The sequence below is a fragment of the Gallus gallus genome, chromosome 3, assembly GCF_016699485.2.
Source record: "Gallus gallus isolate bGalGal1 chromosome 3, bGalGal1.mat.broiler.GRCg7b, whole genome shotgun sequence".
NCBI lineage: Eukaryota > Metazoa > Chordata > Aves > Galliformes > Phasianidae > Gallus > Gallus gallus.
Window position 1 is genome coordinate 16214940 of NC_052534.1, and position 17218 is coordinate 16232157.

The following is a 17218-nucleotide window of genomic DNA, read 5'->3' on the forward strand; positions in this document are numbered from 1 at the left end:
GCTTCTCCTGCACACTGAGGTTGCTTCCCCAGGGCAATTGGAAGCAGCTATTTCAAAATGTAGAGTGTAATGGAGCCCAGGCCAGGGGCACGCACCTCCAAAAGCTCATTTTTCCCTCAGCACGCACCCAAGCCTGCCAGGCAGCAACTGCACGGTGTGACTCCTCCCAGCTCTGCCACGCTGGAGGCAATCATGTGATTTTTAGGACTCTGCTCTCCATAACCCTCCTTGCTCCGCTCCCGGCCACCCTCGCTTCCTCCTGCACTTCCTTCCCAGCAGCCACGCGAGGACAGGGCTTGGGGAGAGATGGCAGAGGTGAAGAGAGAGAATTTCGGGCACATGCCCATGGAGGATGGAGGGGGGGAGGTGGAGAAATTTGTGCTGCAGTCAGACAGCGTCAGAGTGGAAATCCTGTCCCTCGGGTGCATAATCGCCGCACTGGAGACAAGAGACAGGGCCAAGCAGTTTGCAGACATTGTCCTGGGCTTTGACACGCTAGAAGGTGGGTTTTAATCTGTTTCCTTCCAAAAGAAAAAAAAAAAATGAAGAAGAAAGAAATCAGACAGATTACTTGATTGCTCCTACTCTGTGAGCTGCTCCTGAAGGCACCCCCAAATAATGGATTGTATAAGTGCAAGTCCTGCTCTCTGTCCTGGGCTTAGCAGTGGGTGTGGGGACACTGGCGGCCCCGTGTTGCAACATGCACCTCTAACAGGTCTGCCTCGTGGAGCTTTTCTGCAAATCTGTTAACATTGCAAGTCTCCCCCTGAGCTGTTTCAATCAAAGCACATAGGAACACAGAATCCTCTAGGCTGGCAAGCAACTTCAGGATCACCAAGTCCAATCATCAACCTGATTTACCGAGGCTTAGCACTAAACCACGTCCCTCAGTGCCACATCCACATGTGCAGAACTGGCCAGCTGTGTGCCCTGTGAGACACCAGGACTGCAGCCCCCTGCATAGCACTGGGAGGAAGCCGAGAGGGAAATCTCTGAGCCCACAAGCACACCTGGAGACTGCCTGTCCTTCCCTGGTCCTTCCACATAACAGCACACTGCTTTCTCCATGCAGGTTACACGAGGAAGCACCCCTTCTTTGGAGCTGTGGTAGGCCGTGTTGCCAACAGGATTGCCAAAGGGAAGTTCACCATGGACGGAAAAGAGTATCAGCTGTTCCTCAATAACGGGCCCAACTCACTGCACGGAGGAGCCAGGGGCTTCGACAAGGTGAGTGTTGGGCTGGTGGGTCCCACGGCTTTCAGCACACAGCCTCCAGGGTCGTGGCAAAGAGATATGATATCTTCCCTCCTGACCCTGCAGGACTTTCTGGTGGTTACTGAGTTGGATCAGCTCCCTGAAAGTGCTGCACATGCAGGAATGAGAGGAAGACAAGATTTTGCTGTTTCAGCGGCCGCAAAGTACTTGGCTTTGCCTGGGTGGCTTGTGTCATCCTCAGGTGCCAAGCATTGTTCCGCTGTGGTAACAGTGACCCGCAATGGTATATCCACACCTGTGGTTTCAGGGATGTTACCTCGAAGCTCTGTATGTTGCTGTGCATCAGACTGCAGTGGGGCCTCCCAACTGCAGGAGTCCTGGATAAAACCACCCTTTCCATTCCACAGCCTGCCTTTCTGACCTTCCCATATAAAATCACCTCTTACTGGGCTTGGACCACTCAGACACTCCTATATTCTCCCAGGAGCTGTTTTAGAGGTCTGTATGCCATCTGTGCTCCATCAGTAGTAAGAGCAGCAGAATCTGTCAGTAGAAGGGCAGCTTTCCTAAAAGCCTTGCTGAACATGCTGCTGATTTCACAATAGATTCAAGAGGTCTCTGCTTTTCTGAAGCCCTAGGCAGTGTCCAATTGAACGCATTTGTAAGCAGCAGGGGCTGATCCTCCACTTCCCCAGAGAAACTCATGCAAATGTGCTGGTGCAGATGCTTTCCTTAGTTAATGTTTGTTTTGTGAGAGAACATCCAGGCTGATGGGGCAGGAATCAGAGAGTCTGGAAAAGTGTCACTGTTGGGCAGCAGCAGTAACACAGGGTGATTAGATTAATCTCTGTGACCTGGCTTCAGACTGGAGTCAGACACCCATGGGCTCCCCCTGGATGCCTTTCAGCCAGATGACAGCCACTATGCAGAGGCCTGCGGTCAGACCCAGTGCAAACAAGGTGTGATAGCTCTTGACTGTGACTATCTTGATCATCTCAGTTTTTCATCATCTCTCAGACCTCAGTGATCAACACGTGGCCCGATGACAAAGCTTGCAGCCTTGCTTAGTGGTGGTGATGCTTGATCACGTTGCTGGGGAACTGGAAAACTTCAGAGAAATAACTCTCCTAGTTTTAAAAATATCTGCGCACTTACTGACCATTAGTAGATTTCCTTTGCCTTTTAAGTAGAAACTCAAAATATTAAACCACAGGGTGTCACGGCAGTGGGAGCTGCAGCTGAACTGTACTTGGTGCAGGAGCGCATAGCAGGAGCCGCTCCACAGCCTGGTTATCATATTTGGCAACCTTGGTTCCTGTGCTGGATGAAAATGTTGTATTTTGATGAGTCCCTTCCAGCTGTGATCTCTGCACAAGGCATGAGAACAGTCATTCCCTCAGAGGCCTGATCCAGCTCTTGCCTCTAGAGCTCTCTTCTTTGGATAGAAGCAACTATCCCTTTGCTGCAGATCTCCAAAGACTCAGTGCCACACGTCAGGTACTACTTAGCCTAGCACAGTTTACATTTACATTGCTATCGGTGCCCTAGAAGCCAGCCCTGAGTTAGCCCAGGAAAGGCAGCAGCCTGATGAGCTGATGTTGCCTACCAAAAGATCCACAGGAGGGGGAACAGAACCAAGTGCAAAGTGAAAATCAGTCACAGTCCACGCCCTCTGAGGCATGTAGTAACAGAGTTCCAGAGCAGACCCCCCACCATAGCAAACTGCCTCCTTTCTTCAGTCAATCCTGGAAAAGCCTGTTTTCCTTGGTCACCCAGAGCCAGCAGGCTAATGTTAGTGTTTTCTACCACTTCCCTCTTTCTTTCTTTTTATTTTCAGCAAGAGGATGTTGGGTTGGGTTTGTTTTTTTTTTTTTTTCCCTAGGAGAAAGAGCAGAGAAAATGATTGTCAGAAACCTTTGTTTCAGTGTGTGCTTCCCCGTGTGCCTTTCATCCCCACGTTCACCCCAGCCTGGGGAGGGAGAGAGGGGCACTACTCTTCCTAACACATTGTCCTTGCAGGTTCTCTGGAGCCCTCAAATCCTCCCAAATGGTGTCTGCTTCTACCGGCTCAGCCCTGACGGTGAGGAGGGCTACCCCGGTGAGCTGAAGGTCTGGGTCACCTACACGCTCAATGGCAGCGAGCTGGCTATCAACTATCGAGCCCAGACTAGCAAGAAGACACCCATCAGCCTGACAAACCACGCATACTTCAACCTGGCAGGGCAGGTAGATATGGGGAGACCCAACTCCACAGAGGGGACCATGCAGGGGTGAAGAAGCCCAGGCACCCACAGGGAAGGGCTTTGCGTGGGATCGTTGGGACCAGCATGGTGGCCTCAGCTGTCAGATCCTGCTGGCAGGAGACGGGGTAAGGGAGGCTAGCACTGACTGCTGCGGGATGTTCCCAGCATCTAGCATACGGGAGGAGTGTTTCCAGCAAAGGAGAATAGGGAACTCAGAAAGATGGTGACTCGTGGGGACAAAGCGACAAAGGGTGTCCCAGCCTACAAGCTGCAAAAGGGCCTCACGTAGACCTGAAGTAAGGCTGCATTTTCCCAGTGCTTTGTGAACACAGCCACCCAGTCATGAATATTACCCCTTCTTTTGTTTGCAGCTGGGTGGTTTTGCCCTCTCCTGGTTGTGGACCCTTGGAAAGATTACACGAGAGGTGCAGAATTGGCATCTCCTAGTGATGGACTGATATTTTTGGCTGGCCTCTACAAATCCCTTTGAGACAATGTACTGAAACCCTTGTCTGGAGGCTGCAGCTGAGACCAGTCAGTGTAGCAGCTAAAGACCCAGGTCAAAATGGGAGGAGGAATAACGTCATGGAGAAGGGATGTGACATGGCCAGAGTTGTACAGTGGGGCATCAGTAGGATGCAGAGCAGACCCACACTGATTGGCACTGCATTGCAGCTGCACTTTGGTCTCCTGCACCTTTGTATTTGTAACTTGGCTTGGAAGAAGAGGACCTGGGCAATTAAATATTGCTGGGCAGAGGGCACAGGATGGTAAAGAGACCCGTGAAAGCATTAGTGAGAAGCATTCCAGCTCTTCTCTGCAGGTCTGCTCATGATATTGCCCTAAAAAATGGCAGTGCAGTTATTTGCTTACTCTCAGATTGTCCTCCTAGCCATACAGCAATATCAACACCTACGGAATGCAGCTCAGGCATATTTCCAGAGGAATAGGAGACCTTTGGGCATGAATCTGCTGCTCAGATTAGACAGTAACGTGCAGGTTCAGCTTCGACTTTGTTCCTCTTCCTGCCCAGCATGTCCCTTGCCAGCATCCCTGAGGCTGCCAGGGAGGAAGAGGAGCATGAGACACGAGGCAGGAGCACAGGCTGCACTTCCCACCGTGCTTGCTTCCTCCCCCTTTTTGCCTGCTGCTATATGCTGGCACATTTAGGCTAGCCAGCTGGCAGTTTGTTGGTGCTTGGCAAGGTGCAAGTTCAGGCTGATAGTCCCATAGAAGAGGTCCCACACAGCCTTTCACCCATGCTGGCAACTTGTCTTCTAGTGAGGATGAGGTGGGAATGCCTGGGATGCTCCCCAGGCACAAGATCAGCTGCAGCGTCACCACACCTGGGTGTTTGAAGACCCCTGCGGGAATCCCAGCATTTCCCTTCCTCCCACAGGGCTCACCTGACATCTATGACCATGAGATTTCTATTGAAGCGGATTCCTACCTGCCCGTGGATGACACCAAGATACCAACCGGTGGGTGACACGTAGCAGAGAGGGCTTCACAGAGGGGGGTTTGTACAGAGCTTGGCTTTACCGTACTGGGCTTTACTATACCGGGATGTTCTATGGAATAACGTGCTCTTATTTCCACAAATCATGTTTCCACAAGATCAGCCCATGCTCAAGCAGGAAAGTTCTCGGTTGCCCAGGATCCTGGCAGTGTCCCTCCTACACGGGCTGAGCCATCCACCCATCTCTACAAAGGGATGGGGGGTAGCAGTGCTGGCTGGGAGCCTGAGCGCGAAAACCCAGCGCTTTTCTTTCCTGTCTTTAATGTTCAGAAAGAGGAAAGCCTGTGAAGGAAGACAGCACATTTTGCATGCTAAGCAGTTAATTCAATGAGGGTGACATTGCTGTTTTCTCTGGCCTCAGAGCATAGAAGCAGGCTGGCAACTTCTTGTACTCCATCTTAATTTGGGGGTGAAACAGAGAAAACAGAGCTTCCTAGTTGTTGGGTTGTTTTTTTTGTTGGCTTGTTTTTCCCACCACTGTTTCTCCCCATGAAAGATCCTGCCTCCAAGTCAAACAATCCAAGCAAGCTGAGGCAGAGCGTGCATTCCTTGGTGCCCACTCCAGCACCTTCCTGCTGTGCTGTGCAAGCAACCGCACTGAGCTGCAGCAAGAGCCAACCTCGGTGCAAAACAGGTCTCACACCAGGTTTGATGTAGGAGGAGGTTGCTTTTAGGAATTAGAAGCGCTGTTTCTCAAAAATGAAAAAAGAAAAAGAAAGCAGCTTAAAAAAACAAAGCAAACAGGAAAGTTTTTTTAGCTCAGGTGTCTGCTAGAAGTACCACTGTGCATGCATGCACCAGCTTGCACGTGGAGGAGTGGGGCTTCCAAGTTGCAGCAGCTTTTGCTCAGCCTGGTGCGTCGCTAAGCTGGGGAAAAACTCAATGCTGCAGCAAACCCGCTGTCCTGCTTCTCCCTGCTGCTTTTGGGGAGCAGCTGTTTCCGCCAGGGCACTGGCAGGTTGGGTTCAACAACAGTTGTTCTGAAGGGTTAGCAATTAGTTTCTTTTGCATCTTAATTGGAGCTAGCTCTCTGCCCAGCTTTTCACAGCACCTGCTCAAAGCTTTGCATAACCATAGCCCTCGAGGCTGATAAAACTGCGTATGGTTTTAGCCCCAGAGGCAAAGATGAGATTTGTACAGCTATTAAACACAGACTGCTCACATGCAACGGCGCTGTATTTTACATCAGTGCCTCAATCAACGTGGCTTTTTTTTTTCTCAAGGTGTTTTTCTGCTCCGCAGCTGTAAAAGCGCTTCTCTTAGATAGGCTCAGAAGCCACACAAGTATGCTGCTTGCCAGCCTGATGGTTTTCAGGGTTTGCAGAGCAGAACCGGTGCAGAGCTGCAGGGAGCAGAGGCTGAAGCTGTGGCAGCGCCTCAGCATGGCACAGCTTCTGGTGCACGGGGCGCTGGGTGTAAGTGTTGACGCTGCTGCTCTCCTGGCCTAGGGGAGGTGGCTGCCGTGCAGGGCACTGGCTTTGACCTCCGTCAGCCGGTGCAGTTGGGGAAGCACCTGAAGCAGTTCCACCTGGATGGCTTCGATCACAACTTCTGCCTGCCGCTGGGGCGGGCTCGGCGCCTTGTGGCCAGGTAAGGCTGGGAGCCCTGAGGGTGCCCCTGAGGCGCCAGCATCCACTCGCCCACCCACAGCATTTTCTCTGCAGGGCTCACCACCCGCCCAGCGGCAGGACCATGGAAGTTCACACCACTCAACCTGGCCTCCAGTTCTACACTGGGAACAACCTGGACGGCTCCCTGAAGGGCAAAGGTGCTGCCACCTACCCCAAGCACTCAGCTTTCTGTCTGGAAACCCAGAACTGGCCCGACGCTGTCAACAAGGTGAGCCACTCAGGGCCTGTGGCTTCTGGGCCCGTTTGGAGAGCTGTGAGAAATGCCCAGGATGGGGAGATGCCCTGGGGGTACTGCTCCAGGAAGGCTGTGGGGACACGGCGCTCCCTCCTGCCACCACACCCACACTCAGCAGTGCTCATTGCCTCTCCGCAGCCTCACTTCCCCAGCCCTCTGCTCCTGCCCGGGGAGGAATACAACCACACTACCTGGCTCTGCTTTGGCACTGCCTGAGGAGAGAGGCCAGTTCCTGCTGCAGGAAGGGGTAAGCATCTCCAGCAGGTTCCCTCAAAAACCCTGCAGGTCACAAATGTTACTTTGGAGCTGCCCCAAGACCCGCTTGGAATCTTTCTTCTCCCTCTCTGTACTCTTTACGCTTTAACTCCACTGCTGTCCTGTCTCTACACTGCCCCCACCCTCTCCCCAGCCTTACTGCTGCACAACAGGTTTTGTTCCACAGAAAATCGCTCTGAAAACAGCATTTAGGGACACAGCCTGCCAGAGCTCAACCTACAGCAGGGAACTGATGGAGACACGGCTCAGCAGCCTTTTGTGAGAGCATCAGCTGGTCCCAAAACAGCACTAGAGGTGCTGGCTGTTGCTTTACTTAGCTGTGCAGAACTGCCCCATAACTCAAGGTCAACTAATCCAAGGGTGCCCTGCAATCACAGCTGACAGCAGTGTCCCTCTGACACACGTACAGCCTTGTGGAGGGAAGGGGTGCTGGGATTACGCCGGCTCACTGCCAGCCCCTCTGGCTTAACTCCTATTTTGAAGCCAACAGCAATAACTGCACAAGAGCATCTTCCACATACCCTGGCTACAGGGATGAAGCAGAAGCCCCAAGGATGACTTAAGCCCAGACTGTCAGCAGACACCCTAGTAACGTACTCTATTTTGAGCGTGGGATTTGTTGCTGCCCCTTCACACCACTGCAGTGCTTCCTGTCCTTCACATCAGGCCACAGCGGCCAGCAAAGCCACCCCAGCAGCACAGCCCTGTCTTCTCACACAGGGATCCATCTTCCATGGTGTCTCCGGGTACTGAAAAACAGGTACCAGTACAGCTGTCGTGTCAGTCTGCAGGTTTATTAGGGAGTAGGTTTACCTCATGAGTACAGAAGAGAAAAAAGCCGATCAAATTCCAGAGCAGCAGCATACACGTGCTTCTCACCAGGTGTGCTATGAGCTGGGCAGGCAATACACAACCAACAAGCATTCCAAGCACAAATCACAGGCTTCAGGTATTTCTGCCAAGCCGTTGCAGAGCAGCATTTGTGCCACCCCGCCGCTCCTCTGGCAGAACGTTATGAATATTGCTAGAATACAGATCACTGCAGCTGGCCAATGAAACACTGGGTCTCACTGCTAAGCACCACAGCGGTGTCCACGTGGACACCAAGCACATCAGGATGATGGATAAAGGCCAAACGCTGCAGTAACGTGACAGTATGTTCAGCATCTGCACTATTTACTCAAAGTGCCACAAACTTGTTATTAACAGGAAACCAGGTAAAAAAAAACAAACTAACATTCAAACAACAAAAAAACCCCTTATGGGTTACCAAAGGAGTGACCGAAGTTAATTTTGTCATCTTGCATTTAAGAAGCTCTGTTACGATATACACAATGAAACCAATCTGCCCAACCTGCCATTAAAGACCTCAGAAGGCCAGACAGGACTCGCTTTCCACTTCAGTGCTTCAGGCAGGAATTTGTTTTAGTTCTTCACTTTCCTTTACCGCCAGAACTGGCATTTGTTTGTGGTAGATCTCCCATCGCAGTATAAAAAAATAGAGGAATAAAATTTAAGCCAGCATTTTTCCCCTCCAACCATTTGTTTGCTCAGTCTAACACTGTTTCCAGTCTTTTGCTGTGATCTGTGTCAACAAAGTGCCTTATCATGCAAGTCTTGACTGCAGAATGAGGACAAGTACAGTGATAAAACGATACACAAATCATTAAACCTGCAGGTGGTGCAGATGCTGCAAGAAATTAGCTTCATTAACACAGCCATCTCCGAGATTGGGGCTGCTTTAAGACCATACCCATTCAGTGCAGCAGGTTTGAATTCCTGAGGTCAGCTGTGAGTCTTTCACTTGAGGAGGAAAGTCCGAGCCAAGAGCAGAAAGCCTCAAAACACTGCCTTTTGTCTCCCAAAGACGCACCCTCAGAAAGTAGGTCAGACCACCTTACCTCTTCCCCCACAGAAGGGAAACGTGCTTTGAGACATTTGGAGTTTTCTTTATAGGAGTAGATGAAATAACTGGAAATGTTATCATTGCTGTAGGTTTAGATGTTTCGGCAGATGTTGTTCACTTCAAGTAAGTGTTCTGAACAAAAGCTTACTGTTTGATTTTTGGAATCGCACATTACAACCACTCAAGTGCCAGAATCAGCACTGCAGAATAATTAGATCGATGAGAAAAACGAATGCCCGTTAAAGACGTAAGGGAATTAAAAAAGCATTTGCAAACTTTTCACCATCTGCAGACAGAGGAGATAAGTTCTGTCTTAAAAGAAAGCAGAGAGCCATCCTTTCACCAGATGACCCAGCAGTGAGTGTGAAGTGACCAGTCTGAGAGGACGCTACTCTTAGTCATTCCCACCTTAGACATCACCCATCCACGTTACATGGCACACAGCTGGAATTACCCCAACGTCAACAGAAGCAGCAGGGTTACTACAGAGAAGTTTTAGTTAAAAATACACATTTTATTTCAATGTGCCAATAAAAAAGTCCCACATTTTCATATCACAGGAAGTTAATTCATACAATAAAAAGAGACCTGTGCTAGTCTATCGGTGTGACTAACTCAGAAGACCCAGATCATGCCGAATTTTAATTGATATACTCTTCTATCTACATTCTTACATTTACAAAGACACCACAAAATCCCTTATAATAATGTAAGCAAAATAACTTTCTTCCTAAAAGGTTAAATTCATAACTTTAATCCATTCTTTCGGGGCTTGCGCTTCTTTGAGGGCTTCCTGATGGCGAACGACTGAAAGGAAAAGAACCCGCAGTTAACATTTCAGCAGTGATCCGGGATTCACAAACATGGGCAGAAGATCAGGACACCTGAACTACTCCATAACCCTGCAGGCACTGTGTGTTTTGCCTTTTTTTTTCTAAATAAAATAACCAGTTACTGTTGACAAAAGAAGTAGGCTAATGATGAGACAATACACTTACTTTTTACTTTCACCTTTTCTGCAGTTCTCTATTTTTGTGTTGCAATTTAAATGAGATCACAGTGAAGTCATCTGAATTGTACAACTGATAGGGGCTTTCACAGAAGGCAGGATACATTGTTATACAGCAAGATGCCAAAACCTGCTACAGTGATCACTTAGATACCACAAGCATTTGTTCGGTTCTCCCATAATTGTGAAGTTAGAACTAATATGGAAGGTTTAAAAAGAATTATTATGCTTTAAAAAAAGCTCCCTTAGAATCATAGAATGGCCTGGGTCAAAAAGGACCACAGTGATCATCAAGTTTCAACCCCCCTGCTATGTGCAGGGTCGCCAACCAGCAGACCAGGCTGCCCAGAGCCACATCCAGCCTGGCCTTGAATGCCTCCAGGAATGGGGCATCCACAGCCTCCTTGGGCAACCTGTTCCAGTGCGTCACCACCCTCTGTGTGAAAAACTTCCTCCTAACATCTAACCTAAACCTCCCCTGTCTCAGTTTAAGACCACCCTCCCTTGTTCTATCACTATCAACCCACGTAAACAGTCGAACAGAAGTTCTAAAAGTATGTAAAAATAATTTAAAAGTATAGCTGCCTATTCTGTCACTACATATATGTCCACAGACAGAATTATTGAGCAGCATTTTGGGGGAAAAAAAACCTATAAGCAACAGCAGTAAAATCAACAGACTCTATCTCCCCTTCCCAACCATTACACCAGGTTACTCCACTCTACCTTTGCAGTCCCACCGCAGCTTTTAATGAGACTCAGAGCTGCATCCCACATTTATTCCATGTTTGAAGCTTGTTAGCAGAAAGTCTCTCTGCAGTAAAGAACTAGCGAGCTCCTAGTTAACAAAGGAGCAGCCAAAGGCAAGCCATCTAACCAGCACACTGAGGAACTTCTTATTTCTGCATCTCCATTACACATATCAAACCACAATCACGTTATCTCTGGCAAAGAGATCTCAGAAAAATACCTTCCCCGTATTTTCCTACAAGCAGCAGTCACGCTCCTCAGCAGATAGCACTGCAGATACTAAAATGCCAGTTCTACAGTGTGTGTTACTAACAGGGAGACCAACATACCTTCTCTTTGGAGATGGTGATCGGGACTTTGACCGACTGTCAAAACAGAACACAATTGTTGTAGTATTCAGTTAAATACACACACACACACACACACACACACAAAATAACCAACAAACATGACAACCACCACAAGAGCATAGCAATGGAATTATTATGGGATTCTAGGCAGAAGCTGTTGAAGATGACATAGATTTCTCATCAGCTTTCACACCGAGGGGATTCTCCATTCATTTAATATGGAGACTGCAAAGTAGTCATAGATTCCTTCAATTCAGCAGCATTAATAAAACCTCATATCTGATGGTTGGGAGAATAAAACAGAACTGAGCACAAAACAAGCAAGCAAAACAGTACTGTGCTAGAAACTGCAAGGAGCTACTAGGAAACAAAAAGATGGATAAAGAACATATTCCAAAGGCCTGCAGAGGAAATTCTATAATCGCAGTCATATCTGAAATGGATTAATTGGGCACTCATGTTTCGGGGAGTTTTTTTCCTCTAGAGGACCAGAGGGTTAGTTAATCACATAAAAACAACACTGAATTCTAGATGCCGCTGTAGGCTTCATCTCTGTATGCTCACCTCTTAGCCGGCGTGCCAGATTTAGATCTGCCGTGAGACCTGGACCTACAACAAGAAGTAAAAACAGCTCAGCAAGAAAGCCAGTGGCATGCATATCACCACATTTGAGACAGAAAGATTTACACTAAATATATAAAGAGCTGTAATGCTGAATGCAGACAGAACGCTGGAAACTCATCGCAGGGCTTTTGCTAACTCACTTTCAGAAGAAAGCTTTCAAATGGATGCTGTACACATTACTGTGGGCTTTGGTTCCAGGCTGGTAGCTTATGCATGCTGATGCAAGTGGCAGGAAACACACAAACCACCCAAGTTCAGACCAGTATCTTCACACAGCTCCTAAAACACCAGGCTTTAAACTTGCAAGTGTTATTAGCCTTGAGCTACTGCTACAGCTGAAATGAGCTGCAGGCAGTACACTCCTACAAACGTCTTCTTCTCAGTGTACTTCATCTTTTGTATGCACCTGACAAAAATACTCTTTCAGATCTGTCAAACTTAAGCACTGTGAAAAGACTGTAAAAAACACCAGCCTTTTGGAGGTAAAATTGCTGCACCAGAACACAAACGTCACTTACAAGAACTGAAATTTCTAAGTTCCCAAAGGAAGTGTTCTACTTTCCATATCCATGGCTTTCCATAACTGCTTCCAGATGTATGCTTCGATGCTGTCAGTCCAGCAAACATCATGTAATAATTTTTCAGTCTTTCTTCCCTATGAATCAAGAGTCTGTCTCTGGGTGTTTTGCATGCCTTTGATTCTTCAAGAAAGAAAAGTGCCTTTCAACTGCCTGACGTGTAAATTTAACAATGACTTCATTATGAATTAAACACCAAGGCTTTGCCATTTCTCTGTACTTCTGTGGATGAAGTTTCCTTCACCTCCATCGCTGAATTACTAAGAAATGTGTCACAACACAGAGTTTGAGCAGTATCCTTTACACTGTACAAAACAATCCTGGTACTAAAAAAAAGAAAATAATGGTAATAGCATCAACAGAATTTTCCCCTTGAGAGCCTGCTGCCCTTAGCTACTTTCTGCTCATTGTACTCAGAGAACAGTGATGAGCCACAGTGAAGTCACACTGCAACAAGTGGTATGAAGATTCAACAGATTTTAGCAAGAGGGAGAGAAAAAATGCATTTGATCAATGCAAAAGCATCACTCTGCTACCTCAGGCAAATTCCCTTCTCTTTTCACTATGTTCTGAACCATCTGCATGACTTTTTGCTCTTAGCTGAGCCATCTTCTGGTCTTCATCTCTTCATTCCCTAGTAATTCCTGGTACAGCTCTCCGTACCACTCCTCAGAAAAGCCTCTACACTACCACCTTTTAATAATGAAATCTTCATCTTCAGCTGTGGATTCTTCCAGTTAATCCAGCTGAAGATTCCTTTTTTTGTTTTGTTTCTTCACCACTGCCTACTGTGTTTCTCACGTCTAAGAGCAGCCATTAAAGCAGAACAGCAGACCAAGGAACAAGGTGGGCAGAGAGCAGTCTCCACTGAACAAGGCAGCTACCTGAAGACATCCAGGTCACCTATGCCAGCCACATATCTGACAAGCTGTCAAGAAACATGCACTATGCTCACTTAGCATGGAAACAATAAACCACAACATTTGGGAACATTAATGGCATCCCGTATTTCTCTCAAATCTGGTATTCTAAAGGTACACTGGATGGTACAAAATAACTCGGTGTAGTGGTTATCACACAATTAATTCAGCTACTGCAAAGTGACACTTGTGAATGAATAGACAAGTACTCAAGACAGTTGGAAACAGCTGTAACTGCACTAGAAAGTCCTTTAGCACTTTCCAGATTACGATTCTTTACGAAGAAAAAAAAAATAGCAAACATCTAGACTTTATCTGATATGCTAGACAACTAATAATGCAAACTAATGAAAGCAGTACTTCTGATCACCATAAGGACCTAGATATCACGGGCATGTTAAAACACACATGCACAAGCCAACAAGCTAAACAGACCAAACAAGAGAAAGTACAGTCTTCTGCATTAACCTATAGAAGCTTCAGAACCCTGAGTTACTAGAGGGAACATTTGCTTTTTCCTCAGAATATTAATGTCTGTCAAAAGACCTTGACAGTCTCAACTAACTTTACTATGTTTACCTCAGCTACGTAACCTACCTGCTTCGGGGCCATGTAACAGATCTGGATCTCGACCTTGATCTTGATCTCGACCTAAAATGAAAAATATAATCAAAGACTGATACAGCACTACATAACGTTCATACATTGAAATATAAATCCTGCATGATGGTTTCACATTTTAGGCACCAAAATTCAACATGGGATATACAACTCTCTAGGGTCTTAAAAACTAACAGGATTACTGTAAATTTAACTAGAATTACCAGACTAAGAATATTTCTAAAAGTTTCTGAAACAACAACAAAAACAAAACTGAAAACTTCTAAGAAATTATTAATTACCTTGATCTCTTCAAGGAACCCGAGCGGGACCGGCGTGGAGACACAGATCTAGACCTACGAGGTGAAACCGACCGCGACCTACGATAGGAAGCAGACCTGGACCTGCAGAAAAGTCAAATAAAGTTCTTCAGTTGCAGAAACAGCTCTAAGCCAATCAAGGAAACAAGAAGCAGCAAACATAAGCATACCTCCTACCACGGCTTCGACTGCGTGAGCGAGAATACCTTCTTCCTCGGGACCTGGAGCGGGATCGAGACCGGGACCTGGTTTTAGGTTAGAGAAAACACGTATCAGAAAACAGCCTCAGCCAACAGTGCTCGTGAGGCCCTGCTGAAGTCAAAACTTTCAGACAACTAAATAACTAGCATCTGTCAGTTGGAAAAAATGCCTGGGCCTACTTGTCTTGAGCATTTTTACTACCTAGAAAAATGTTAAAAGCTGAATTACATTGCAGAATTACATTAGAATAAAAAAATACTGTAATGCGTATTTAAAATAAACCTTGCAAGTTTGCAGGTCGACCCTCTTTGGCCCAAGGTCTAGCAGATCTAGACGATCTAGAAGTATCTATAGCCGATCGCTGCATCTAGGTGTTCTCTTCAATCTAACGACGATCAAACTGACAGCCCAATGAGCCAGGGTGAGGCTTGATTGACGCAAGAAGATTTTTCTAGCTGGGAATGTGGTCAATCTGGTGTTCCTCTTTCTAAACCGGAGGGGGGGGGCCCCAATTGAAAGCCAAATTTACTGTTACGGCGGTCACCGTCTCAAATTTTCTGCCCTTAAAGAATAAGGTCGAGCTAGCTGGAGATGGCTCGAGGGGATCTGGCCTCTTATGCTGATCACCTCAAGGTCTAGGAGGATCTTAAGTGTCGGATTTGCAAGGCGCCTCAGCATGAAATCTTAAGGCTCGTGACATTCTGAATCAAGGCGACTGACTCAAACGAAGAAACCTGAAAGGTTTTGACCAGGTTGATTATTAAGATAGCAACATTTGATAGAAATATCAACATAACGTAATATACACCTATACATTTAATCTAGAGTTAAAGTTTAAAGAAAATTGGCGTAACATTCTGTTCTTTGCTAAGAAGCTCTACCCAAAGTGAACCGGCGAAGCAACCCCGCCGCCCCATCCCGCCCGTACCTGCTCCTCCTCCGGCGGCTGTAGCGATGGCAGTCGTAGGCATAGTGGCCTTTCTCACCACACTCATAGCATCTGTCGTTGGGGTCGAAGGGGCGCCGCGCAGGAGGCCTGTCGTAACGGGAGCGGCGGGGCATGCCTGTCGACACTTCCACTCGGACCCTGGAGCCACAGATCACCCTGCAACAAGTCCACCATTCCCCCAAGTTAACCGCTGCTGCTTACGGCAGAACTACAAATAGGAGAAGAACCAGCGACCAAACCCCGATTCTCTCTCCTGTCTAAAAAACGACGGCAGCTCCCGCCAACGCCTGGAATGCTCACGTACTTCCCATCGAGTCCACGGACAGCATCCTCAGCATCCCTCGGGTCTTCGAACTCCACGAAGGCGAACCCCGGCGGGTTCCTGGCGATCCACACGGTTCTCAGCGGCCCATAGTAGCTGAAGGCTCTCTCCAGCTCGCCTTTGCCCGCGCCCGTGCCCAGGTTCCCCACGTACACCTTGGTCTCTGCGGGAGGAAGCGGGGGGTCAGGGCCGGGGCCGCCATCTTGTCCGCGCCGCCCGTTCCCTCCCGCCCTCAGCACGGCGGCGGCACGCGCTGCCTCCCCCCCCCGCTTCCCCCGGCCGCTGACGCAAAATGGCGGCGGCGGCAGCGGCGGCGGCCGCCTCGCCTCTCTCCCTCTCTCCTTCCTTCCCTCTCTCGCCGGCCGTTCGGCTCTCCTCGGTAACTCCCCCTTCCTACGGCTGTCCGCTAGACTGCATTCCCCTCCACCCCGCCGCCCCGGGAGCTCACCGCCTCCATAGCGGCCGTAACGCGACATCCCAACGTCTCCGCCAAACCGCCGCTCCGCGCCGCGCACGCGCCAGCCCTCCTCTCCGCTCTCTGCCCGCGGCCCTCAGGCGGCGCGCATGCGCGCGGGAAGGCGGCGGGCGCCGGAGGGCAGGGCGGGAAGCGACGGTTGCTGTGGCGACGGCGGTTACGGCCGTTATCGCCTGAGGGGACGGATCCTGGGGGCGGGTGGAAGGCGCTCGGCCTTGTGCCGCGGGCGGTCCTCCGTGCTTAGTACTTCAGGAGGACAATTCAACTAGCGACAATGAAACAAACGAGGGAAGAAACAAAAACAACACGAAAAACAGCAGGGGCTGAAACTAAACGATAATTAGAACTGAAGATGCTTGGGGGCTTTGAAGAAGATCCAGTCTGATCCAGAAAGGCACCTGTTGGAACTTTACGTTAAAAACTAGGACTAAAATGTGTAATCCTTAGATACCTACACGTGAAAACACACTACATTCCTTCTTTCTCCTGCTTTTCTCTCAAACAGGCGTTAGGATTTCCTACTACATGCTCATGCCTACAGTGAGAACAACCATGTTTGCTGATTTCTGTGTCTTTAATAAATGGAGAGAAAGCAGCAGCTGAATAACCTCGCTAACTCCTTCCTAAACAATTCAACGAACAGCACCGTGCTGGGGTTGGAAACTTCACAAGAAGAAACAAAATTACCCCTTTAAACGTGCAGAATAGCAACTATCTCCCTTGGTATTTTTTAAATTTTCTGCTAGGATCACAACGTTTTCATCTGTGCTGCTTCGTCCCCAGGGAGCTTTTCATTAAGCGGTCTGAAAACACTGAGCTTTTCAGGAGGTTGGGATGGCGGGGAGTTCCTCACGTTTGCAGCTGCACAGGAAAGCTCGCTAAGAGAACTCACTGAAGGCAACCGAACAGCGGGGAGCAAAGCTGCCATGACCCACAAGCATCGCGTGCATCCGCTTGGTGGCAAGCGGCCCAAGCTGCAGCCAGCGGCTCGCACGCCCGTAGCAGCCTCCCAGCAGAAAGGAGGACACCGGCTGCACCAAGCGCTACGCCTCCTCGCTGCGCAGCTTGGCCTCAAGTCTGTCATCCACAAATCTC

General features: G+C 48.5%; 2 protein-coding genes across 5 annotated transcripts; one reads left to right on the plus strand and one right to left on the minus strand.

The window, feature by feature from the left end:
- The first annotated feature begins 248 nt into the window (after positions 1 to 248).
- On the plus strand, positions 249 to 14515 carry GALM (galactose mutarotase). 4 transcript variants are annotated; one of them, XM_004935274.5, is made up of 8 exons: positions 249 to 502; positions 1073 to 1227; positions 3235 to 3441; positions 4858 to 4939; positions 6426 to 6567; positions 6642 to 6816; positions 6982 to 7090; positions 13145 to 14515. In XM_004935274.5, exons 1-7 carry the CDS (start codon positions 307 to 309, stop codon positions 7057 to 7059), a joined length of 1035 nt encoding a protein of 344 aa, XP_004935331.4. In that variant the 5' UTR covers positions 249 to 306; the 3' UTR covers positions 7060 to 7090; positions 13145 to 14515. The 4 variants fall into 4 exon arrangements, with proteins under 4 accessions (XP_004935331.4, XP_004935330.4, XP_423931.6 ...); XM_004935273.5 differs by having other exon boundaries at positions 13150 to 14515; XM_423931.8 differs by having other exon boundaries at positions 14174 to 14515.
- On the minus strand, positions 9519 to 16176 carry SRSF7 (serine and arginine rich splicing factor 7). The gene is made up of 9 exons (XM_003640934.6): positions 16097 to 16176; positions 15631 to 15811; positions 15306 to 15482; positions 14347 to 14421; positions 14159 to 14260; positions 13854 to 13907; positions 11699 to 11743; positions 11114 to 11149; positions 9519 to 9832 (listed from the first exon to the last, which is right to left on the minus strand). The coding sequence occupies exons 1-9, from the start codon at positions 16122 to 16124 to the stop codon at positions 9778 to 9780; spliced, it is 753 nt and encodes a 250-aa protein (XP_003640982.3). The 5' UTR covers positions 16125 to 16176; the 3' UTR covers positions 9519 to 9777.
- Positions 16177 to 17218: the final 1042 nt, after the last annotated feature.